This window comes from Aphelocoma coerulescens, chromosome 15 (assembly GCF_041296385.1).
Source record: "Aphelocoma coerulescens isolate FSJ_1873_10779 chromosome 15, UR_Acoe_1.0, whole genome shotgun sequence".
Classification (NCBI taxonomy): Eukaryota; Metazoa; Chordata; class Aves; order Passeriformes; family Corvidae; genus Aphelocoma; species Aphelocoma coerulescens.
The window spans coordinates 13,203,013-13,228,616 of NC_091029.1; the positions used below are offsets into that span (position 1 = coordinate 13,203,013).

A 25,604-nucleotide genomic window follows, 5' to 3' on the forward strand; every position below is an offset into this window, starting at 1 on the left:
CAGAGCTGTGAGGTGAGAGCAGGCCCACGTGCAGAACGTGGCTCACTCGTGGATGCACAGCCCTGAGAGCAAACATGGTTACAAAACCCAGGCAGAAGGAAAGTTTCTGGCTCGCTCTGGCATGTGAACAAACTGGCTTATTAGGCCACAGGTGCAAAAATGAGAACACGGGAGTGAAAGTGAGGATAAAATGGAGAATGCCTGTGTTCTGCAGGTTTTGTGAAATGGGTATCAGGCCATGGAACCTGCCAGACACTGTGGGGGGCTCAGGGGTCTGTTTGCTGTGGGCCAAGGGGGGACAGCTGCAGGATTTGCATTAGGATGGCAATCCAACCCTCCACTACCTGGAGAAGGAGGGTGGCAGAACACCTCAGGGGACTCGTCTTTGGGCATTACTTCTGTTCAGTCAGGCAGGTCCAGCCTGGCTTTCAACTCAGGCTTTTCAACTTTCTGGCCAAGCAGAGTCAAAGCAGAAGGGAGATGCATCAATCCCATCTCCTGGCAGCTTTAGGCAAGGAAAGATCACTGCTCCAGAAGTAAGGAAGGGCCCTGATGTCTGCAGCCAATCTTGGACACTACCACAGCAGATGACAGCTGCAGACTCTATGGGTCAGGTACTTGTCAGGTGTTGTTCTCCTTACCTGTATTTGCAGCCACCAGGTACCCTTCTTACAGCTGGTTCTAAACTGGGTGTATTGCAACACAACTTATATCACACAACTGCTGAGCCCCTCGGTGCTGCTTTAGAAATAAGCTGATAATTCAGTCATGGCAACACTACTTGCAGAGTCAGAAAAAAACCCTAAACATCCAGCACCAGCAGAAAATGTGAACAGATTAGTTTATCTCTGCACTCAGCACAGATAAGACCCCTTCTTTGAAAAAAAATCTAAGCTCTGGAAACAGCAGAAAGGATGAAGTTAAGCACAGTGTGGTGGATCATGAGACATGCTGCCTGCTGGCATTGATACCTCAGAGTTCATCTGGAAATAATGCCATTAAATAGGGGTTACAGAGTGGCACAGGACAGTCCAGCCCCAGAGGAGGGGATTTATCCAGTGAGGGGCAGGAGGTGTGAGGGAAAGAGGCAGAAAGAAGCACACAGACACCATTCAAGTGGAATGATAAATCCTCAGCTTTAGAACATCAAACAAGTGCAGCTGGTTGACAGTGCCATGACAATTCTGGTGCTTGTTGTCTCTTGGCAATCCAGCTTTCACGAGACAAATAAACATGCAGAAATACACGTGGGATGGGAAAGAGTTAAAGATCTGTACCAGTCAGATGACAATGCAAACTCACACCTTCCAAATGTATTCTGTGTCAGAATGAACATAATTTCCTGCTGTTCAGAGGCAGCTTCTCTGGTTCACTGACCTTCCTTTTCTTCTCGGGTCCTATTACCTCTTCCTGGCTGAAGGCAAGGTTCAGGAGGTTTATCTGTAAGAACCATCAGAAACAGGGCTTATTCTCACAGGGCACACTCCTGCAACACAAATTAAAAAGTGCAGCTTCCAAAACTGCCATGTGTGTGCCTGGATCCTCTTGGCTTTGCTCAGTGTGATCCTGTTCCCCAGAAAAGCAATTAGGCAAGGAATCAAAACTGGAATACTGGATGGAGCTGGGAATGTAAGAGTTGTGCAAGCAACAGGTTCAGTTTCAGGGACAGGGAATGGGCTTGGTGGCACAGGGAACAGAACCCATCTCCCCAGCACTGACAGAAAACAGAGGGAGCAAGGAGATCTTTGAGGAATGTAATAGCTGACAGGGCATTGGTTTCTCCACCAGCCTCTGACAATCATAATATATGGAAAAGAAGGTCAAATTTGTGGTGACAGCCTTTCAGGATAAGACACACAGTCCCTCTGTTTGTACATCAGGGAATTCAGTGTGAGCTGGTCAATCCCAGGCCTCAAAACTACCTGTGAGTCTCTGAAAAAGAACTAAGCCAAGCAAGTTTTTTTCCAAAAGGCTTGACTTCCCTCTAGAAAGACACAAAGCTCTCCCAGAAATACTGTGAGCCTGCAAACCAAGAGGTTAAAAAACGCAGATAAATATATGTGAGAATATAAATGAGTCAATGGAACAGACACTTCAGACAGACCACAGGGAGATGGACGGCCAGGACGACAGCTGAAGTGTTGGCTGTGCCAGGGGACAAGCTCACTTATCCTCCTTATCATGTCACATATTTGCATTTCTACAATAATAATCTGGAGCTGCTGAGAGCAACGTGTGTTGTCGCCCACCCAGAAGGGACGAAGCACAGTCTGGCAGTGTGGCCTCCCTCACTGGAGCTGAGCTGAGGGGACACACCACGGCACAGAGCTTCTCTCCAAAACTAAGTTCACTTGGATGACAACGAGGTGAATGGAGAGGGAAAGGAGTGCTAACAGAATTCCTGCTCCCAAACAGGAGTACCTCCCTCTAGTGTCACTGCAAGGCACGAGGAACCCCGGAACTGCAGCAGGGGAAGCACAAGGGGTTAATAAGGAGCTATTCCAGAACACATCCTGGGGATGAGCACAAGGTCTCCAGATTACAAGATGTGGTCATTATAGAATTCCCCGCTCACGTCACCAAGGCTTGCTTGCCATCTGACCTTGGAATGAGGCTTCGGCAATCTCTGCATAGCAATGGGCTTTCTAATGTGTGAAATAGCTCTGATTAGGGATTAACTGCAAAATACTTTGAAACAACCTCGCTTCGCCTCTCTATCGTGTTTCAAATTGTTTTTCTTCCCTCCTCTTCATTATGAGCAACACAATGTTGCTTAATGCAAAAGTACAATTTCCTTTCCCTAAAAACAGAGAAAACAAGAACGTGCCAAAGTGGGCTGGGCAGGTTCTCTCCCATCCTGCACAGTCAGGCTGACAGAGCTTTCCAAGGCTGCCCAAGGCGTGTTTGCTTGAGGACAGAGCCGTAAGTGGCTCTGTGTTACAGCTCCTCACCTGATACTCAGCTGCTCCAACTGGCATTTTTGGCAGCTCTTTACTTGACTCTCCCTGGCATCGTTTTAACCTGTCTGGTTCTTTTTTTTTTTTTTTTTGAAGTGAAGGGCCCAGAGGAAGAAACGCTGCATCCAAAACATCTGCTGTGCTAACATAGGTGCAGGGTTTGTACCCTGTCCTGCTGGCCACACAACGAAGCAGGGTCACAATTCCCAGTCTCCCAGCCCCATCACCTGGATGAGGCAGCTCTCCTATTTTAGCCTAAACCTAGCTAGAGCTGGTGCTTTAATTTCCTCTATTGAGGAATGGATCTTCCACAGCCCAGACAGCTACTCAGTGAAGATTCTACCCCTTTGCTATCCCTCCAGAATTTCCTGCATGGATGGGATACTTGTGAGGAGGAGAAATAGCCATGATGAGCAGCTGCTTCACTCCAGCTCCCCCCAGTTTTCCTGCCCTTTACCACAGGCAGCACGAGCACCTCTCGGGAACCTGAGATGAGGAGTGAAAACATCCAAGGAAGCCATGGAGGGCTCTAGAGAAGCACTATTCACCCATCCAATGAAGCAGATGTCAAGAGTGAGAGGTATTTCACCAAAGCCAACGTGTCCCGGCCTGTCCCTGCCCAAGCTCACGTAGGAACTCGGAGCCAGGAACAGACCCCAAGTCCAACTTCAGCTCCCATCCCTAACCAAACACTCCAGCTTCTTCCCCAGAAAAGCTGCTCAAAAGGGGATTAAGTCAGATCCGACGTGTGCTTATTTGACTTGAAGCAGAAAGTAAACCTCTTCAACGGTGTGGTGAGAAGCAGGAAATCCCTCCCATTGATTAAACATACAATCAAAGCCTCCAGAAGTTCATTAGTTCTAATTTTTCCCATGTACTGGGATGCTTCACTTGAAAAACTGATGTCAGAGCTTGGGCTGTGAGAATGTTGCTTTTCCTCTTACACAACCCCAGCCCCACGGATGAGCCAGGTGCTGTAAAAGCAGGTAGGACAAGGTGCAGCCCCTTGCACCCTCACCCTAAAAAGGGACCATGCTGACAGGTGGGACAAGCCCAGAGCAAGCAGCAAAGGAAGCAGCAGCTCTGTGACCTCCTGACTCTGAGTCCAAGGCAGAGTTCAGGGTCTGGGTCACACCATGAACACACAGTGAGTTTGAATCTCCTGTTTTACTACGTGTAAAAAAGCAATATTTTGCCACAGGAGTTTTCCTGCAGAACTCCAGCTAACTTGTGAATCATACAAGTGTTACTAATTTCTGGCATAAAACTCACAGGACAGCTGCGCGTTGTCTGGAGAAGATATCAGGCTAAAAATAGATTAGACTTCCATTAAAACCTTCCCAAGGCAGACTGGTGGACAAAACGGAGTGAGCAGACCACAGCCACACTGCTATTCTTAGATAGACACAATCAGGACCTAGTTTTGTGCTCCGCAATTTGCAATCCCCAGTGTCCCCACGTATTCCAGCCAAAAATTCCCAGCATAAATCGAAGAAAATTTACAGCTTTTCTGACATGTGTTTTGCTTCCCAAGGCATCCTATGCAGAACAGCTAAAATTGCACAAGAGCATTCGGCTGTGTCCCTCTTTGTCCCTGGCCTGCCCCATGCTGGGTTTTGGCACTTGGCAAATTTTATGCCCTCAGAAGAGTTCCCTTTGTCCAGGACACGGAGGGTTTTGTTTGGTACCTTGTAACTATCCCGACAAACTCACAAGCACATGAATGTCAAAAGAAGTGCAGTTCCATCGAGCAAGCTGGAAGAATAAGGACTGAGATACAAGAGTGAGCTGCTGAAATAAGGCAGAGTGACCCTCAGGTGTCAGGGCAACACAGTCTGTGCGGGGGACTCTCATCATCAGCAAAGTTAATCAGAGTGACCTGAGGCATCCTGTGATTTCAGCTGCAGCTGTTACTGAGTCAACAGCACAACAAACTCCTGTCACTTCCAAAAACCAAGCCGGTGACTCTTCAAATTGGTCCCCTAAGACCTAACTCCTGCCTGCTCACTGACAGCTGGGTGCTCCGTGCTCCCAAGCACAGCAAAAACCCAGGGTCACAGGACACATCATGGTGTCAGTGAAAGGATGAGAGGAGATGGACACGAACGGAAATCACAGAATCACAGATTCACAGAATGGTTTGCATTGGAAGGGATCTTAAAGCTCATCTCATTCCACTCCCCTGCCACGGGCAGGGACACTTTCCACTAGGCCAGGTTGCTCCATGCCCCATTTAACCTGGCCTTGAGCACTTCCAGGGAAACACAAGAAATTCCATTTAAACATAAGGATAGTTTTGGGTTTTTTTACTGTGAGGGCAACCAAATACTGCCAAAAGTCATCCAGGGAAGTTGTGGAGCCTCCTTCCTCAGAGATATTCACCACCTGAGTGGACAAGGTCCCGAGGAATGTTCTCCCTTTCCCTGTGCTCTGAGCAGGTCGGGTGGCCCTGCTGATCCCCAGCTGCCCCTGCTGACCCCGGCGGCTGCGCAGCACTGGGCTCCCATCAGTTTCCAGTGCCACGGTCACACTGACATCAGTGGAATCCATCCTGATTCCCATCTGTGACCATGCAGGAGGATCATGCTGGTTAGCATGAAAGCCAAGTGACGCAGGTGGAAGAATGAAAGGCCCTCAGTGTGGTGCTACTGTGGAAAGTTGCCACGTTTTTGTGCCCAGGAAACCACGCCAACACATCGCTGACTATCACCAGTCCTCTTCCTTTTCCTCAGCTCCTGATAACACCTTTGCCATTTGGTGCCACTCTTTTGTCTCACATCTCGTTCTGCACCTCGTGTGCCTTGTAGCTTTTAAAGGATTAATGAACAGATCTTTCCAGAGAATAAAAATAAATGCTTCAAAAATTCTTGTTAGAAGACAAGATTATCAATATCTCCTCCAGGGCCCTCAATCACACTGTCCACTTCCCTGATGGACATTCTCAATGCTGGATCACAATCACTTCCCAGAATCCTGATTCCAGCTTTGTAACTCAGGCAAAAAAGACAATGGATACTCCTCCTGCCTCCTAGGCTGCTACCCAGCAGCCCCTCATGGGATATTGGACGTGTCCAACCTTCATTTATGGGGATTTCTCCAGAGGGTCTGGCTGCTAGAATGCACGGCATGAACACATGGAATGGCAGCCAGCACGGAAGCGCCACGTCTTCCCGCAGATGTCCCTGGGGGAGCTTCCAGGGAATCTGAGGGTGCAAGGGTTAAATCTCCCTGGATCTGCGGGGTGACAGGCCTCACCTCTGCATGCAGAGATCACTAGGAAACTGCTTCCTGCACGCTAGACAGGGATAACTCATGGAAGGGATGAATGGCCCCAAGATACAGCTAAGGATCTGACGTGAACTGAGAGAAGCCAGGAATTTCCTGACCTCCCTGGCTCACTCCTCCCAGCATGGCCTGAGCTCACAGGAAGGAGAGGCAAGCTCATCTCTGAATCTTTCTCTCTTCATTGCTTGGGTCTGTGTAGCTTCAGCTGATTTGGAGGGGAAAATGTTCTGGGAACTTCTCATCAGATACAGCCTCTCTTGATAGACAGACAGAGATAAACCTTGCTGCTTTTTTTCTCTTCTGTAAAAGTTCAAGATAATGACATTGCCACAGAAAAATGCTTTCCTATTGCTCTGCACATGGCAGGTTTCATCCTTCAACCGCCTTCTGTCGTGGCACTTCTGAACGTGGCTTGCCTGGGAAAAATCAGACAACAAAGGTCTTGATCTCCAAGCTGTTGTTCTGCAGTTGAACACACTTGTGCTGACCTTCACTGCCAGAAAGAAGCTCTGTACAAAACTTCAACTCAGCAGGGCACAGGAACCATGGAATGGTTTGGATTGGAAGGGATCTTAAAAGCCCCTCTCATTCCACCCCTTTCACTATCCCATTTGCTCCAAACCCCATCCAACCCAGCCTTGGACACTGCCAGGGATCCAGGGGCAGCCACAGCTTCTCTGGGCACCCTGTGCCAGGGCCTGCCCACCCTCCCAGGGAACAATTCCTTCCCAATACCCCATCTATCCCTGCCCTCTGGCACTGGGAAGCCATTGCCCCTTGTCTCTCCAAGCCCTTGTCCCAAGTGCCTCTCCAGCTCTCTTGGAGCCCCTGTGGGCATTGAAAGGGGCTCTGAGGTCTCCATCAGGGTAACTGATCCTGATCCCTGCAAACCAGACAGGTATTACTGCATCATCCATGAAAGTCTGTGTCCACACTGGCTTCCATCACTGCCACAGTCCCTCGGAGAAAGAGCACATGGCCAGGTAGCCAAGTCTTCTGCACAAGGAGCAGCAGCTGGAGGCCAGACAGACTGTCCTCTGAGGCCTAAAGCAGCCCTGATTCACAACACTTAGGTATGAACCCAGACATCTCAGTCGCAGACAGCTCCCATCAGGAGAGCTGATCCACATGGCAGGAGGCTGCCTACAGCAGCCAGTGAATCCCAGAGCTGAATCCCTGAGCCATCACTGATCCCACTGGGATGTCCAAACAATGCCAAGTGTCAACACTCTCCCTCATGTCCCACAGCAGTCTACAAGCAGGGCCAGCCCAGCAGCAGGAGCAGTGTCTGGCAGCAGCTGATGAAGCCAGAAGCCTGGGAGGCAGAGCTGCCTGGTGCTGTGCTGATACAGCCACACCATTCCCAGCTCAGGGCGATCCAGGGCTCCCTGCACGGCTGCCTCACTGTGCACTGAGACTGTGCTCCAAGGACCACCCCAGAACTGCAGCCCACAGCTTCCTGATGGGAGATAAAAGCCTGCAGAGGCGTTCACATGGTCAGATTTTACTCATCTTCTAGTTCTGTTTCATTCCAAACTCATTCCACTGCAACATGTTAGCTTACATGAAGACAACACTGACCAAAATCAATTTTCAGGACAAGGACTTTAAAGGATGTTCCATACAAGAGGATAGAGCATTTTGCCAAAGAACTGATAAGTTATCCCAAGTTCAGTGCAGGACCTCATTCCTGCCAGCAGATTTCTATAAGTTAAACCAATGGGCAGCAATTCTCTATTTTCCCCAACTCTTCCCAGCTCTTAAAATGCCAGTGGAAAGTAGGAAGATGCACAAAGATAGCACAGGAGGACAAAGCCTTGGCTGATGCAATCAGAAGGCTCCTGAAGCCAGCAGAGGTGGGCTAATTTACATGCTGGTGTCTAACTCTGGATGATTAAGTGCAGAGATGCTCTGCTGGGAAAGGGCAATCTCTCATTTGATCCCGAGGATCATCAATCATGAGATGGCAGATAAGAAGCCAGTAGAGTACATGGAAATTTTTCCCCAATCTGCAAAGCCCTCTGTCAGAGACTCTCTGTGGCCACTCCTAAAGGCCAGTTCCAGTTCTCACTGGGCAGGAAGAGCTGCTTCTCTTTTGGCAGATCCACATCCTTCGCCTCTCCCATGACGATTAGACAAAAATAAGCCTTTAATACTTTCATTCCTGGTTTTCCTGAAGAGCTATAGGTCAGGAAGATAATGACCAATAAACTCAATTCCAACAGCACAGTTTTTATTTTTGGTAACCAAGCAGTCAGAAGCATTCACTCCAGATGAAGAGCAGAAATGTGCTCACCCACATTTCCAAAAGCAACTTGTGACTGTGGGTAATGGTTTCAAACTCAGAACTTCTTGAATATCACAGCAATTTTCTGTGACACTCCAAATTGTTCTGGTTAGTTCAGAAAATCTTGGCATTCCCACCCCAACCCAAGAGCTGGAAAACACTATTAATAGTGTCTGGATGGCAACAAGGTGTTCACATTCACATCCCAATAGGTCTGCTCCTCCCCATCTCACCTACACCTGACCTTATCAGACAGCACCTAACTCACACTTCCCATCCATCCCAGCTTCTCCTCATTTTTCAAGAGAAGCTTGGCTTCCTGATTCACATGGAATACACAATGGTCATTTGTTTTAACCACTTCCTTCAGAAAAGAAGGGAAAGTCCCTCTCATATGGAAAAGAGTGTCAATTTTTTATTAGTGCGGGCTTTACAGTGATGATTCTAACTACTGGCTTGACTTTGTTTTTCCCTAAACGGAGTGAAATATTAGCCAGCTTCTAAGCTATGAGGTTTTAAAAATAGTATCAAAGAATACATAAATAAAAGAATCTCCCAGGGCTTGGGATTTTTTTTTAAAAGTCTTTGGAAGCACATGATGGATAAAGTGATTCTTCCATTTTTCAGCAACTAATGCTGTTTCCACCACCTTCAGACACTCTCACTCCTGCTACCGAATTCTAATGAAATGCACATGCTGAGAGAGGTGTCTGGTGCTCTGCTGGCCACCGTGACAGCCCCAAAAGAAGGTCAGAGCATGAATCAGTGGGGCAACCATGAGTCGCAAACAAAAAAGGCTCCTGTTTTCATAGACAACAGAATAAACAATGATCAGAAGGAAACCGGAGGATGTGACATGGAAAAAAAAATATGGTTAAAGTTTGAAAAATACCAGCCTAGGCACAGAAGTTCATTTCTAAGATCCAGAGTCAAGGCAAATACCTCGCAGATGCCTTTAGAATGACAGGGTGAGTTGCAGTCTGCAGTTGCTGTCTGGGTTAGACACCCTGGGATTCTTTTCAACAGAGGCGGGGAAAATTTTAGTAGCAATTTCCTACTCTCGTTAACTTATCCTGTAAAGATGCAGTTTCTGACCATTCAAGCTCACATGACTCTCAGCTCATTTGAATGGGAGGAGGATCAAGGGGCATTGGTGGTATTCAGAGATTTGCCCTGTCACTGAACAAACCTCTGCACATGCCCACGAGTTTGGGCTCTGATGGTGAATCAGGGTTTGGCTGGGCAGCCTTCAGGGTGAGATTAACTTTTTACTTATCTAAAACAACCTACCTATCTGGTCTATCCTAATTCTTTGGCTTGCCCCAACAACCATCAAAAAAGAGATCAGTACCTCCAGGGGATAATTCTTCCTACCCCAGAGGGGTAACCAAAATGGGATAGGATTCATTAAGTACCTGTGACTCATATGTAAAGAAAGTCTGGAAGCAAGAGGGGAGAGGTGAAGACCATATTAGGCAAAAAACACACCCTTCAAACCTAAAATAGGGTGGTGATTTCAGACCCTTAACCAAGAGGCACACATAGGTAAACCAGCCCTGCTGGGACAGAGATAGGCTTAGTCTGTGTGTGTTACTCACAGGTACCAACTCTAGAGAACAGAATCAGATTCTGGTATTGGATGGAGAAAATAAGCTGATCGTGGAAAGCTTTTTCATACATGCTTCCAGTTCATGCTTACATCCCTCTGCTACTCTGTAGCCTCTATGTATTGTGATCCTGCACAATAAATGCTCTAATGGTAGTGAATTTGGTGTCATCTTTGATGATGCAATGATCCATGGCAGTGAATTCCCCTGTGCCTGGAGCATCTCAGAACCACTAAAGCTTCCTCACCTGCTGACCTGCTCTTGAGCAAGGCATCCTGTTCGTCTCCTTTATTCCCATCTTCCTCTTTCTACCTGCAACCCAAACAGCAAAGAAAAACTAGCTTCAAAGTGCTTAATTTAAAAAAAAAATAATCCAGAAGCCTGACTAAACCACCAAGGCAAAAATCCCATGAAATTGTGTAACCTTTGCTCTCAGACACTGCCAGCAGTGGCAGTTTATTCCTAGAAAGAGAGATTTCAGCATAAAGTGTCATCTGAACATCAGCTTGCAGCAGCTCTATCAAATATAATCTTCCTTTCAGCCTGGATCTAAGAAAACAAAGCCTATGTCTACACATGCCCTGAGTGTGAGGGGTGGGGGAAAGGAGGGGAGATCTCCCCTGGTTAATATTTATTAGCCTTTCATTAACAGTTTCATTAAAATTTGAGGGGGTGTCCAAAGTGCCTCAGTTTCATGAGATCAGGCAACTGCTTAGAGGAGGAGGATCCTATTAAAATCCCCAGAGCAACAAGAGTGGCAGGACGAGTTCACTCCTTATTAGTCATCAGGGAATCAGCAGGAGAAAGACCTGCAAAGGTGATTTCACAGGCAGGGAAGCTGCTTTATCCTACTGCCCGGCAATCCCAGGAATGCTATTTACCATTTTGTCACTAGATGGTATTGTTCCACAGGCTATATCCCAGAGCCTCAAAGGTCATACACAGCATGGTATAGCAGAGGCTGGGTTGATTAAAGGCAAGAGAAAAGGCTTTTTTTTCTCATGTATTTTCATATATGTTTTCCCACATGGAAGTTATTAGCAAAAGTCAAACTGTAACAGCTGAAGGAAAAGAGCTTTGTTGGACAGGGAGATAATGTAACTCAGTTTTGATGATCTGTGCATTTCCTCTGTATCTCAAAAAAACTGCTGAGATAAAGGGCTGCAAAGATACTGATACAAAATGAAATGTTTCTGTAACAAACTGAGCATAATCAACCAGCCCTTTGTTACAGGTCATTCTGATCTGACACAAAATTCAAACAGCCTGACAAACTCTGCTCATCCAAAATCTAAATATTAGAGAGTCACAGAATCACAGAATTAAGGAATGGGTTGGGATGGAAGGGACCTCAAAGCTCGTCCAGTGCCATGGGCAGGGACACCTTCTACTATCCCAGGCTGCTCCAAGCCCCAGTGTCCAACCTGGCCTTGGGCACTGCCAGGGATCCAGGGGCAGCCACAGCTTCTCTGGGCACCCTGTGCCAGGGCCTGCCCACCCTGCCAGGGAACAATTCCTTCCTCTAATACCTCAAATAACCTACTGTTATTTACAGCACTGAAAGACCTTCCCCAGACATTGTGTGGGATACAGTATACTGGGATACAATCAGGAGTTTTGAAACTGGACATTTACCTTTATCTTCAAGGCAAAAAGAAGATGCTTCCATTTTCCTGCCTGGATGGGTGTCACTTTTGTCCCCTTCATGCTCACTTGAATCTGCTCTGACAGGGGGAGAGTGACTCTGTAAAGCAAATGATGTTTTGTTTTAATAATATAACCTAAGAAATACACCCAGGAGGTAAATCCATAAAGAAAATGTTTCTTTTAAGGAGGTTTTTGCTAGATAAACTCTGTTCTTGCAGTGAGAATCAAATAGAGCTATTTCTATACCTTTGTGCTCTCCTCCTCTTCCTCGCAGTCCAGCCCTTGGTGGGAGATCTCAGTAGGGCCATTCTTCTGGATCAGGTTGCTGTCAGCCTTCCTCACCCTCTTCTTCTCAGTTGTCACTCTGACTTTCATAAGGTGGAAGTCAGTGGACACTGACCCCACTCTCAGGTTGATGGGATCCCCACTAAACAACAGGTCACCAGGGCTGCCATCTTCCTTGAAGCCAGGGGGCTGGTAATCCTTGGGAGTGACTGCACAGGGAGAAGAAACCCACTGAGGTCAGGGAAACTGAGCTCCATCTCTCCTTAGTCTGATTTAGAAAGAACAATTGTGAACCAGCTTCAAGTAACATTGACTACTAAAAATATTCTGGGTTTTTTTTTTTTGTTTTTAGGAGGAAGGGACAGAATGCAAAGGGAAAAATGAGCTGAGCAAATATTATCAGGGAGCTCAAAGAAAAAATTATTTTAGGATGCTGAGATACCATTAAAGTGCTGGAGCAAAACCTGATATTGTCTGTACCTTAAAGAAACAAACTCAAAAAAACCCCAGGGAAGAAGGATGTCTCCCTTTCACACCACATGGGCTATACTTCTTATATGGATTTCAAACCTTTCCTAAAAACACCTGCCATCCCTGTGCATCAGGTTTACTGTTACACCATTTCTCAGTGTTATCAGCCAACAGCTTCTCCCATCTCCCCTTTTCTATGCTTTATTTTACTCACAGCGCTCACGCTAATTACAGAGACCGGTGGAATTCTTCCCTAAGGCACACACTGCTCTCCACCTACCATCGTTGTAGTAGAGGAGTTTCATGGTGAGGGTGATGTCATTGGGCAGTGGCCCGAGGTCCTGCATGAGCAGGTACAGTGTCCGCAGCAGGAGCCTGCTGGCCTGTTTGACATCCTCGCTGCACAGCCCAGTCACAAATTCCCTGTGGTTGCTACAATCGGAAGAAGAAGAATAAGGGATTTGTTATCCTCAGTCATGAATATTCACGATCCAATTACACACACAGAGCACCCACTGACTTGTCTGAAACCACCAGTGACAAAGCTACAATGTCTTTATGTAATTTCCAGATAAACAGGGAAGTGAAACAGGCTCCAGGGATGGGGTGGCATCAGCAGAACACCCGCTCCAAACTCAGAGGCCTGGCATTTACATTTGAACAGACTTCGGAGCTGGGGCAACCATTATACAAATGTCATGACTCACTTCTTTGAACATGATTAAATTGGATCAAAGGATCATAAAACAAGTGCCTTTCACCTAAGCAATTTCAGGAATGAGAGGAATGAGTTGAGGATCCCATTTAAAGCCGATTCATCACGGGGGCTATTTTCAAGTCCATTCTGCAGTTTTTGAAGAGAAGTGAATTGCATGTTCTCACTCAATTCCATGTAAGAAAAAGCAGCTCAGAGGCACATTTTTCAGCAGTGACAAAGGGGCATTCCTCTCACCTCCTTCACCCATCCAAATGTCAGCTGGCTGCTCCATGCCAGCAGTCCAAACAGAAACCCACGGATGACATGAGTGGGATGAATCGCACTCCAGAGGAGTTTGTTTCTCTTTGATTAAAACAGAGGTAGATGAGATGAACAACTCAGAGCAGTCAGCTAACTTCAGACAGAGCAGATGAATCACCGTGTGACTAAGGGACCTGATCTTTCCTAACCTTCAATGAGAAGGGGTCACAAAGATGCGTAGCTCCTTCATTATGTCTTTGGAAGACCCCTGACATTACACGTAGGCTGGAGGGTGCCCAACATAATCACTCCAAATTGCATCAAAAGCAGTAAAAAACTATCCCAAGAATATCCCATGGTAAACCTGACTGACTGAACCATAGAAAGGAACAAATTAAGACTGAATCCTCCTTCCAGTTGAGCTTCTTTGTGTCATGAAACTGAGGTGGCTGTGGAACAGCTTGACTTCCCAAGGTATGGAATCACAGCATCATTTAGGTTGGAAAAGACCTCTAAGATCATGAAGTCCAAACTCTGTGGTATTAGATGTGCACTGTGGTCCTTGATTAAGTCCTGTATGTTCAGAAATACACAGTGAGAGGAAAATGTTGGCAGTGCCTAAAGTGGAATATCTATCACCTTCACAAGCTGTGGGATTAGCAGATCAGAAATGGCAAAAGGAAAGTTCGTAAGAAAAAAAGAAATGAGATGTCCATAGGAATTAACAGGTCATGCACTGCTTCAATATGGGAATAACACTGAGAATTTCATGCAGGCATGAGTCAAAAAGCAGAAGGAATTGAACCTTGGAAGGACTGGGATCCATGGCAAGGAATTCCTTCAAAATCCATCTAAAATGAGGTAAAGACCATTTAGAAGAAAGTTTCCCCTTATGCCTTGGATGTGATGATGCAGCCCCACAAAACGTCTCTCCCAGAGTGATTAACTCTGAGTTTGCACAGGACAACTGCTGCAGGTGTAAAAGGCAGCACTATCAGCTGAAGGAGCTGCTAGCAAAGATGACACAATTCCCTGATCTGTGCCAGAATGTCGGATTATTAAGGACTGCAGGGACACGCATGAGCCTGCCATAGCACTGCCAATCCCTGAGAAAACAGAGCCCAGGAATCCAGTGCCACGGGCTCTGGAGCCTCAGAGCACATTCAAACACAAAAGGAAGATGGCTTGGCCTCTCCCTGGATGACATGAATGACACCCAAGCTCCATGTTGGGACTGTCCTTATTTCTAGGAACTAATGAGTAGGGCTGATTAAAACCCCAAAGTTTTCAAGGACTCTCTATTATCTTTCAAATCCCAGATCTCCTCTTCCCCTCAGTGTGGTGAGGACAACGGACAGCAGCTTCGAAGCAGAAATGGAGGACACAGCCAACAGGTCACTCCAGAGATAATTCAGTTTCTCCCGAAAGAAAATAGTTTTGCCTTGTGGTACAAATTATTCGGATGTGTTTAGAGAAAGAGCAGCTAAGGGCACACTCCAGGAGTGCTGGGGAGGAGCTTCCTGAGGAGCAAACAAGACAGCAGAGCTCTCTTGCTGTCCAGGCAGGTTCCAAGATCCATCTTTCACCAATGGCAACTGCAGAACGAAGTAAAAACAGGTTAATTATTTTTCTTTGCTTTGGTTATAACCAGCGGCCTTTGATAGTATTTATTTGAAGCTCCACAGGACTATGGTCTATTAACACAGTTTATCTAACAGAGAGTGCCAAAAAGAGGCAAAAAGCTGCTACTTCCTCACACACGTTTTGCACCATCAGCTCAGGCATCCTCAGTGAAAGTTCTCTCAGGTCACCCATGCAGGGCTGCTCAAGCAGAACACACGTATGCAAATACCCGAGGGAAAAAAATCCTGGGCACAGGCTCATGGTGAAAGGGCTCAAACCTGAGCAAGCTTCATCTGAAAGCACGAGGATGTCTGGTGGAAGTGCAAGAACACTTCTTGTCAGCTGAGACAGCAGCAAGCTCAACAACTGGGCTGGTTTCTGCATCGCCTCCCTGATGAGGCACCGCTTCTGTCAGCTGTCCTTGGCTCAGGTGCACTTTGAGGGCCTCATGGTGCTACGTAAGAGCATTTCAGCTCATCCCCCCAGCAGTTCATACCCTGTAAGGTGAATATCCTCAACTCTGATGGTATTTACAGCTGCTTAATGACTTGGACCTGCTCAAACCACAGAATCCCAGGATGGTTTGGGTTGGAAGGACCTTAAAGCTCATCTTGCTCCACCCCCTGCCATGGGCAGAGCCACCTTCCACCAAACCAGGCTACTCCATCCAACCTGGCCTTGGACACTTTCAGGGATGGGGAGTCCACAGCCTCTCTGAGCAATCATAAACTGCAGCTTCTTCATGCTTCAAGAACACAGTTTCTAGTGTACCCTAAGAAAACAACCCAAATCCTTACCTGCTGATGTCCATCTGGGGCACCTTCTTTTTGTACTTGAATTTGAATTGATACAGTTCAGTGACTGTCTAGAGATGTAACAAGAGAGAAGAGAAGCAGAAATGGGTCACTTTGAGTAACAAGATGTGTCCTGACCTTGGAGAGTCCTTTCACAGGAGCACAGCATTAATTTAGTGACATGCTGACAATTTTAACTCTATTACTGCTTGCACAGGCTTTGGCAAATTCTCTTAACAGCCACATCTTACCCAGCACTGAAAGAATCACAACAAAATTATAAACTTCCTGCCTCCTCCTTCCACTTCCTCCATGGGCCTGGCTCTCCAACTTTAGTCTCTAGCAAGGCTCCAGGGCTGGCCAATCCTCAGAGTGTTCCTTGAAAAAGGAAAACTGGGAAGCTGCATGGGTGACCAGTGTCACAAGGAAGCCTGGCCCCGTGCTCTGTATGGGGACAAGGGCCTGGAGGACTCTTCCCACAGGGAAATCCAAACAATATTGCATGGGAAAAAGTCGCTGAATTTCACAGGGGTTTTTTTGAGGTAGACAAAAATAGGGGATGATTTTCCATTTAAAAGGATCAGAGAATAAAACAATTAGGAAGAACAGACAGCTTCCCCCCAAGAGAAAGGGTCTATTGTACACCAATTCCATGCCTATAATTCACTTCTTCCAGAGACAATGAGGTCGATTAGTGGGAGCTCAGCTGAGCCCTTAACTCTGAGCCTTCCTTGCCAATCCCAGCCTTGGCATGGCTCAGCTCCTGCTCTGTCCCCAGACTCTGAGGTGCCACGCAGCAGAACTGGTTCAGGTGCAAAGGGTCTGCAGCTGTTCTCTGATCTCCAGCATGGATGCACACCCTCACTCCTGGATCACACCCCCAGATGAAACAAAACAGGAACACAGCAGGGAACACTGAGAGGCCAAGGACAGGCACTACCCAACGCATCCATCCAGGTCTGAAAGGATTCCTGACTTCTGTCCTACACCTCTCTGCATGACAAACCAGCTCTTTTCATCAGGGCTGTTAAAAAGGTGGTTTGCAAATGAGTTGTTTTGAACTTCCCATTTTTCTTCTTTGGGAAACTAAAACAAAACTCTGAACATGCCCATTAGTTGTCTGCTAACATCCCTGCCTGAGGCCCTGGTGGGCCCTCAGCCTGGTGTTTGATCACAATGCAGCTCACTGAGCTGGCACTCTGCAGTGAAGGCACAGGAACAGAAATGGGGTCACCAAGTAGCTATGTCAGGGTAGGACTTAAGCTTCCAACTTCACTCTGAATACAAATGTACTCACCCATGTCTTCAGCTGCCTCAAAGATTAATTAAGACTCTTTCTTACCTCAGGATTGGTGTAAATCTGTTACAAGAAAGCACAGTGAGGGCATTCTCCCCGGGACAACTTGAACCAGTGACTAACAAGGATATTTTCAGTTTACAGCAGAGATTGTGCTATCTTTAGTGTGGGATCAGAGAAAGGAATGGCTGGGAAAGAGCCTTCCTCTATCAGCAGTCAATACTTACCACTTCAAAGACAGGTAGAAGTGTATGTAATATTGGAGGAATGAGGCTAATTCCCATTCCAACCCTCACAGGCAGCTCTTGATGCCTGGGGTTTAACTGCTCAGATGATGCACAGAGTAGATGGTGAGCAAAGCTCCTGGTGCTTTGCAGGGGGCTGGGGCCAACAGCTGCCTATGGAACCACCAGTGTGTGGTTTCTCCAGGATCAGAGTAATAAGGAGGACTCCTCTGCAGGGGGAAATGGAGAGGACACGGCAGCTTCCATGGCAGGAATCACATAAAAGTGCTTCTCAGAGTTTAAGGACACAAATAAGGCCTCAGTCAGAAGTCTGACATGCTGAGAAAAACATTTCCATGCAGCCTTGAACTCCACGTTTACTGTATCTAAGAAAGGTCACAGCTCTATTAAAAAATCACACACACTTTGGCTTCTCCTTTAAAAAGGCCCAAATGGGTTGACACAACCTTGACTCCGTATCTCTTTCAAGCAGGGGAGGGGAAAGAAAACCACTTTGTATTCATTTACTTACTGCAAGGACAGCCACGTGTAGCTAAGGAGGGAAAATCAAAACAAAACACAAAATCAACATCTAACCTTAGTGGGCAAGGAAAAGCAAGTCCTATCAAACCCTGAGTGCCTACACAGGGAGAAGGAATAGATACACTCAACAAACCAGGAGTTAAAACCCTTTTTGCAGATTCTTCCCAGCACAGCATCAGCAACACCTAGTGGCCAGTTTGCCTGGCCTGACTCACAGCTTCCCAAAAAATAACTCCATGCTCAGCACTCTCCCTTGGGACTCCTTTCAAACAAATCCCCAAATACTGATTTAAAACTCTTTACTGGAACACCCATCCCTAGTGAAGGTTCATATTTGCTTTCTGCTGTGAAATTCCCCAAAGGTATTTAATTTATGCTTCTATCAAGGAACTGCACATGGGACTGCCCTTAAAAACAATCTTAAAACACACATTAAATCCCTCAGGTTTTCCTTAATCCTTGTCAAACAATTAATTTATGTCTCTCATAAATAACAAAGGACTAAATACCTCCTAGAGCTGTCAGCAGGCACTAAACTGTTCTCACAACGTTGTTAATGATCTTGTGCACACTGACAGCTGTACTGATGTCTGCGAAACACTCAGATCATCAGTGCCAGAATGACCAGTGCCCCACCTGGTCGGGAGGAGCTGGGCTGGTCAACAGTGCTGACACAGAGGACAGCAACTGGTGCTTTTCCCTGTGCAGGGCAGTTTTTATGTGGGAATCAGCAAGGAATATGAGCACTTGCTAGCTGGTTTTGTCCTGGAAGCAGTTACATACCTTATTCGATGAATTAAGAAAAAAAAAAAGGGATAAATTCTGAGCCTGAGAGAAAAGCCAGGAGTGTTAGAGAAAATGAGATGAAGGGGAAATATCAGGGAAAAGGAAATGAAGGATAGCAGCAGCACAGAACCTCTCTCAAAAAAACAGGCAGGAGATCCAGATAACAGCTCTGCCTGGCAGAGTCTCTATCAGACATTAGAGAACACAAATGTAGAGCACAGAACTAAGAGAAATCCATTGCAGGCTGCAAATTGGTTCCCACACCATGGACAGGTGAGCCCAGAGAGCAACAGTGGTCAGGACTTGAGCTCAAGGCATAAAATCTCAGATCTCATACACAGGGCAGGCTCTTCCCCCTGTCCCACAGCTGTAAAGGTTGTTGTGTGCATCAAAGATCACAAGAGAAATACAGCAGGAATGGAAGGACAGCTTTGTCCTTACTTTATGAAGAAATAGGACACTCCATTAAAAAAAGTGAAAAAAACACTTACATACTGCTTCTCCAAAGCATCAAAACAACCTTGAATCCTGCCAGGGAAAAAAACCATGTTAATACTAACCAGAAATACTTATCTCCTGATCTATAAACACACTCATTAGATGTGGGTTAAAGAGCATTTTTTTCTGGAATTAGGACAACACAACCAACAACATTTGAGGTTTGCAAAGTCCTTTTCAGGTCAGTCCTGAAGGCAGCGTCCTCCTTTCTGCATCTGTGCATTGTTTATACTTCTGGGGCATTATCCTGTCAGCCCAGAGCCCGCTTGAATCCTGACAAAGACAAGGATTGGAGGCCAAAGGCTGGCTCTGAGTGTGTCCCTGCTCAGTGCTCTGTTCCAGCTCCCCAGCCAGAGCACTGATGGCTCTTTTCCCATCAGCCTTGTACAGAGCTCGGCTCAATCTGAACATGTCTGGTCTTGTAAATCTTTGTTATCTGATGCAGAGTTTACAGCAATGGATTTTCTCAAAGCAGTAAATATTATTTGAAGCAGCAATGGCCAGATATTTACTCTTGGAGTCAAAGGATGTGCAGCAAGGTATCTCCTTAGCACATCAGAGACAGATTTCCTGCTTGTTGGGAACATGCCAACTGTGAAATACATCCTGAACAAAGCTGTGGGATATTTGGAGAGGGAGATAAAATACTGTACATACTGAAAAACAAGTGCAAGAATCCCTATCAAAGTGAAACTAGAAAAGACTAAACATGATGGAAAGGGTCTCATGACAGTCTTTACCCTCTCTCTGCACCTCTGCTGCCACATGTGTTCTGGGGCCTGACCATGACCTCACTGCAGCCAACACTTCCACAGACCTCGAACTCACATGATCTCAGCCACTAATCCTGTCCTGCTTACACAGGGGCCAAGCACCCCCAGCTGCAGTGGGAGCTCCCCTGGCACCAGGGCATGATGTTTTCCAGTTCAGGAAGAAGAAGAATGCAGGGGCAGATGTCTCCTACTCAGCACAATCTTGTCTTGGTTTCGCTGTTACTCACTTACCACTTGACTATCTGCAATGATCCCAGACAGCTTTTATCTTCTCGGAGAATTTTTAGACAGAGGTCTGCAAAACCAGATTTAGCACATAGTTACAATCCTTATCACAGCTCTTGGGCAAACACTGAAACTAAGCCAGTCCACCCTCCCTTTTTTGGATAAAGTTTTATCTGAAGGTCCTTCCTGAGCGGAAATGTTGGGTTTCCACCGAGTCCCAGGTGGGCTGACACAAACTTATTGCTGGGTTTGCAAATGTCAGAGCTTTCCTCAGAAGCCCTGGGCTCCCCAGGAAGAAGAGTTGGAGTTACAGCTTTATTTCAAAACACCAGCAGCTTCAGCCTCTCTTCCCTCCTCTTCTCCACTCCATCCTATCCCTAACACCTTCCCATCTGCTTTCAGATTTCACCAACATCCATGTGAGGTGATGTCTCTGTGAGTGTGCTCACAATAAACTATTTCTGTGAAGCTCTTCCACACAGCTCCTTCTACCTGTGCTTCCAGGCATTCACAATGGCAAAAGGAAAACCTGTCCTGCCCGTGAAGAGGTGGATTAATAACACCTTAGCACTCAACTAAGGGGCTCCTGAAGATGTGAGCAGGCCAAATGTTAACATGCTCCATCAAAAAGGCACTATTCAGACCTGATATTTGACCAGAGGCTTTTCAGAGTTAGGGGATCAAGAGCCAATCTGGGATTTCTGTGCCTTCAACCAAATCTACAAAGCACACATGAACATGTTTCAGGGCAACTGATGCCGTAAGGGACATCATGGAGATGGACTGGAACACATGGAGACATTTCACACTTTGCATGATCATAAAGACATTCATGAATCAAAGCATCGCTAATTCTTGGGATTGTGTGACAAGAGTTTGGTTCTGAAAGTCCTTTTTTTCTCCTTAAAAAGTTCTGATTCCCAAAGCACATGTGAGATAGTCTTCATGAAAAAAAAACCCAAACCCCAACAATAGAACTGTTTTAAACTGAAGGAGGGATGATTTAGATTAGATGTAAGTAAGGGTTTTACAATGAGGGTGGTAAAACACTGGCACAGGTTGCCCAGAGAGACGGTGGATACTCCATTCCTGGAAATATTCAAGGTCAGGTTGAATGGGACTTGGAGCAACCTGGTCTACTGGAAGGTGTCCCCACCCATCAGGGGGGTTGGACTCAATGGTCTTTAAAAGGTCCCATCCACCCAAACCATTATACAATTCTAAGAAAAACAACAAATCTACTTTTGATCTCCCAATGAAAACTAAAAATGTGAGCATCATAGGTTCAAAAATCCCAAATAAAAAAAAACCATTCCAATAAGAGCAAATTTTTAAAACTTTCAGATTTTTAAGTCACTCTCCTGGCTCTGAGACCTGATTCACGGGGCTGGCAATACCAAGGAATGACTCTAAACCAAGAGAAACACCAACAGAGAAGCCAGGAGCTCAAGGTTGTCTTCCACGCTCTCTATCAGAAGCTCTGTCTGCACCCAGACTTGAGAAGATTTGAGAATTTGCAGCCAACTCCTACCCCAAGTGCACTCACACATATGCACAGCCAGAAGGTAACACACAAGGCAGATTATAGCTAAAATACAGTGAGTAGAAAGAAGCACTCAGCACAGATTGCAAGTGTTACCATCCAGATAGCGAGTGCCGTAGGAGCTCTCTGGGAACAGCCCCCTCATGTAGGTTATGCAGGACACGGAGACAGCCAGGAGCCTTTTCACCAGCACCAGGGACTGCTGCTCCGTGGTGATGCTCTCAGGGAATAGCACTGCTTCCTGGAAAAGCAAGGCAATGCCAAAAATAGCACCCTCTCAAGTGTAACACAGGGATTATATTTAGAAACAAGTCTCAGCAGGTGGAAAGAGGGTAACTTAGAAATGTAATTTTAAGGTTTCTCTGCTGTTTAAGCTAGGCAGGGAAAACTCATGTCTAAGGTGGGTGGAATTAAATGATTTAAGGGTAGAGATCAATAGATCTGACATCATTACTCAGACGCAGAGGGTACTGGTTGGACGTTCCCTCCCCTTTACCACATTCCCACCCTCTCCACTGTACCAATGCTGGCACTCAACAGACAGTCACCCCCCAAAAAAGGTGTGTATTTGTAATTGTGGAGCCACACAAGTGCCAGGGCTGGTGTGGCAGCCACTCCTGTACCAAAGGGTGCTGTTTTGAGCTCTGACAGCAGCCTGAGTTGCCAACAGAGTGGTTTTAACTCCAAGTTGTAAAACAGCACCTGGAGCTACGGTAAATACACACTGTGTGATGCCAACAGGAACGACGCAGTGGACACTGCACTAAATTTAGTTCTTCTATTACTTTATTGCTGTTCTTCCTGCTAATAAAGCTCTGTGCACACCTAATGAGCCTACATTTATTGAGTCAAATCATGTCAGAGCCCCACACTGCTTCTCCCTGAATTGGAATGAATCCAACGGAGAACAGTGCAGACAACAGAAAGCGTTCCCACTTCCACAGGCACAGGAGTGCCAGGTCCCAAACTGAGAGCTAAGATTGTCTGCACCACCATATTTTAATCTTTTACCTTAGAGAGCTTTTTCTTTTGCCTGAGCAGCTGCTGAGCAGCCATCCTGTGTTTCAAAGACCTGCCTTCCACTTGTAACTAAACCCTGAAAAATAAAGAAGATGTGAGACACATGGAAAACACAGTTACTGCTATTTCTCATCTATATTAAAGTAATAATGAGATTCCTTAGAGTTTGAAAGCTAATTGCCAGGCAGGACAGGTAAAGCAAAGCAAACCAAGGGTACTCCATGGCACTGAGCCTGCAGAGCATGGAAACTGCTCGCTGGTAAATGATCAATAGTGTTTGGAATTCAGGGCCACAACTGCACCTGGTGTCAGTCGGTGCCACTTCAGAATGCATTTCTCATATTCCAGACCTCAAATGTTAATTTCTACAACCATTAGAAAGTGTGAAGGGGGAATGTGAAAGAACTGGAGGTCTGCCAATAGCAGTTAATATTTTAGCAAGGGTAAGCAGGAAAAGCGCTAACATCAGTCTTGGCCAGAATAAGGGAATGATTCTTCTGGGACACCTTGAAAGGTAAAAAAAAGAGGAGAGGAAAAAAAAAAAAAAGAGAGAAGTCCAAATTGTTTCAGTTAGACAAGCCTAGATTGAAGAGGAAAATACTCATTTTACCAGAATGGGGAGCTGATTGATACAGGTAATAACATTGGATATTCCATGTTTCTCACTTGAGTGAGGTGCTTGATTTAACACCATCTGACAATCCTGATTAAAAACTTCCATTAGCTGGAATTAACAAGACCTGCGTTAACTGGTTTGAAAAACGACTTGCTGGGAGATCTCCACAACTCATTGTAAGTGGGGGATGTTAATGAAAGGAAACACCATCAATGGGTCCCAGAGGGACGCTGCCGTGTCCGCAGCCAGTCGATATTCCCAGTAACAATTAAAGTAATAGCACAAACATGGCAGGGTGATTTAACTCCTGACCTAATGCAGCCTTTTATTAACTCAGCTGATCCAACCTTGTTCCACAGTTGCACCTTTTGTGCATTTTTTTTCCTGTGTAAGCCTCATTTCCATTTGTTGGCAGTCATTAAGACATGTTGATTGGAATATGGTGACAGCTTTTATGCTAAATTTAGCGCTTCTCTTAGTAATGAGGACAGATTACAGCTATAAAAGTATATTTAAACAAATACACACCTGCAAAATTTTTAATGTGTTAAATATTTTAGCAAAGTTGCTTTTTTTTTTACCCAGGCACTGTGAGCAGGACTGGAATGCAATCAAAGCAGACAAAGGTGTTGTAATTACAACGTGAGGTTGTTAATTAAATAAATCTGACTTAGGTGAGACAAAGATATAGGAGGAAATAAATATAAAGTAAGACATAAGAAAATGGTTTTATAAACCATACCACATTAATACTGATTTACTGAGGAGGAAACATCACACAGATCAAGCTGATCCATTACGGCCCAGCTGCTCAGGTACAAGACTTTGGTATCAGTGTCTCACCTGGGCTGGCAGGGACAAAAGGTGCCCTGGAACTCCAACACTTCCCCACTCTGCAGCCACCTTATCACCGAATATCAGGAAATAACTATTAAACGGGAAAAAAACAAACCTCACCCTCAGGAACCCCCTGTTCCCCGGCACCCTCAGCCCTGCACCCCCCATTCTGCCCCTTGTGCCTGATGTTGGACACATGCGGCACCGAAACCCTTAAAAAAACAGCCACGGCTCTAAAGATGGGGTTTACTGCTTTTTTTTGGGGAGGTTCCTGGGGTTTTTTAATGAGTGGAAGCCCAAGCCCGGCCGGGCTCGACACGAGGCCGGGTCCTGCCCCTCACACGGCAGCACCGTGAGGCACCGGAGCCCCTGAGGGACCCCTGAGACCCGTGCGGGGGCGGCGGGGCTGAGGCGCGGGAGCCCCGAGGCGCTGAGGGACCCCTGAGGCAGAGGAGGGTCCCCGTGGGGAGCGGGAGGAGCCCCCAGAGGTACTTGGGGTCCCCCTGAGATGCAGGGAGTTCCCCTTAACCACTGGGAATCGTTGTGATGTACGGACGATCCTCCTGAGGAGCGGAGGGACTCCTGAGGCACTGAGGGGTCCCTCAGGCGCTCCGGGCCCCCTGAGGCGCCCTGTAAGGAGCTCCCAGAGGAGCCCCTGAAGGACGATGGGGGAGGAGGGTCCTCCTGAGGTGCGGGGAGACCCTAAAGCGCTGAGGGACCCCTGAGGCGCTGGGGCTCCCCTGAAACGCGGCCAGGGCTTGCCCTGCTGCTCCCGGGCGGTTCCCGTACCTGCGCCGCCCACCCCGGCTCCGCGGGCTCTCCCCCGGGCACGGCGCCGCCGGACCCCCGGGCGTGGGCGGTGCTGGGGGCGGGCAGAGGCGGGGGCGGCCCAGCCCGTGAGGCGGAGATTTGGCCTTGCCCTGCGCCTGCCCGCCTTCCTGTCTCGTCACCTCTCCGTGGCCCCGTGGCTATTCTTGCCTTTGCTGTGCCCCTGTAGCTGTATCTGTCCCTGTCCCTGCCCTTGTCTCTGGTTCTGGTTCTGTATCTGTTCCTGTCCCTATCCCTGCTGCCCTGTCCCAGGAATTCGGGCAGGATAAGGTCCTGCAAAAGCACGGCCGTGGCGGGGGCGGTGGTGTGATATAATATCTGCTTAAAATCACTTTATAGTAAAATACTGGGTTTATTAGCAGCATATCATCCCAAAGGAGGTGCAGTTTTAAGTTACTCAAATCCACGTTCTTAGAATATTCTGGTTCTTTTCTAGGGAAAGGGAGTCTTGGTATCATCCCAACTCAAAGGCATCAGGGACTTCACAAGGAGCAGAGTAT

General features: G+C 46.8%; 1 protein-coding gene across 4 annotated transcripts; it reads right to left on the minus strand.

Annotated features, from left to right (window-relative positions):
- Positions 1 to 1,117: 1,117 nt before the first annotated feature.
- Positions 1,118 to 25,131, minus strand: HORMAD2 (HORMA domain containing 2). 4 transcript variants are annotated; one of them, XM_069031398.1, is made up of 14 exons: positions 25,066 to 25,131; positions 24,283 to 24,367; positions 22,815 to 22,899; positions 21,900 to 22,044; positions 20,267 to 20,330; positions 19,256 to 19,292; positions 17,968 to 17,988; positions 17,257 to 17,274; positions 15,918 to 15,985; positions 12,820 to 12,971; positions 12,030 to 12,277; positions 11,772 to 11,880; positions 10,392 to 10,448; positions 1,118 to 1,440 (listed from the first exon to the last, which is right to left on the minus strand). In XM_069031398.1, exons 3-14 carry the CDS (start codon positions 22,857 to 22,859, stop codon positions 1,370 to 1,372), a joined length of 1,035 nt encoding a protein of 344 aa, XP_068887499.1. In that variant the 5' UTR covers positions 22,860 to 22,899; positions 24,283 to 24,367; positions 25,066 to 25,131; the 3' UTR covers positions 1,118 to 1,369. The 4 variants fall into 4 exon arrangements, with proteins under 4 accessions (XP_068887499.1, XP_068887497.1, XP_068887498.1 ...); XM_069031396.1 differs by having other exon boundaries at positions 10,384 to 10,448; XM_069031397.1 differs by lacking the exon at positions 17,257 to 17,274 and having other exon boundaries at positions 10,384 to 10,448.
- Between the last annotated feature and the right edge of the window lie 473 nt (positions 25,132 to 25,604).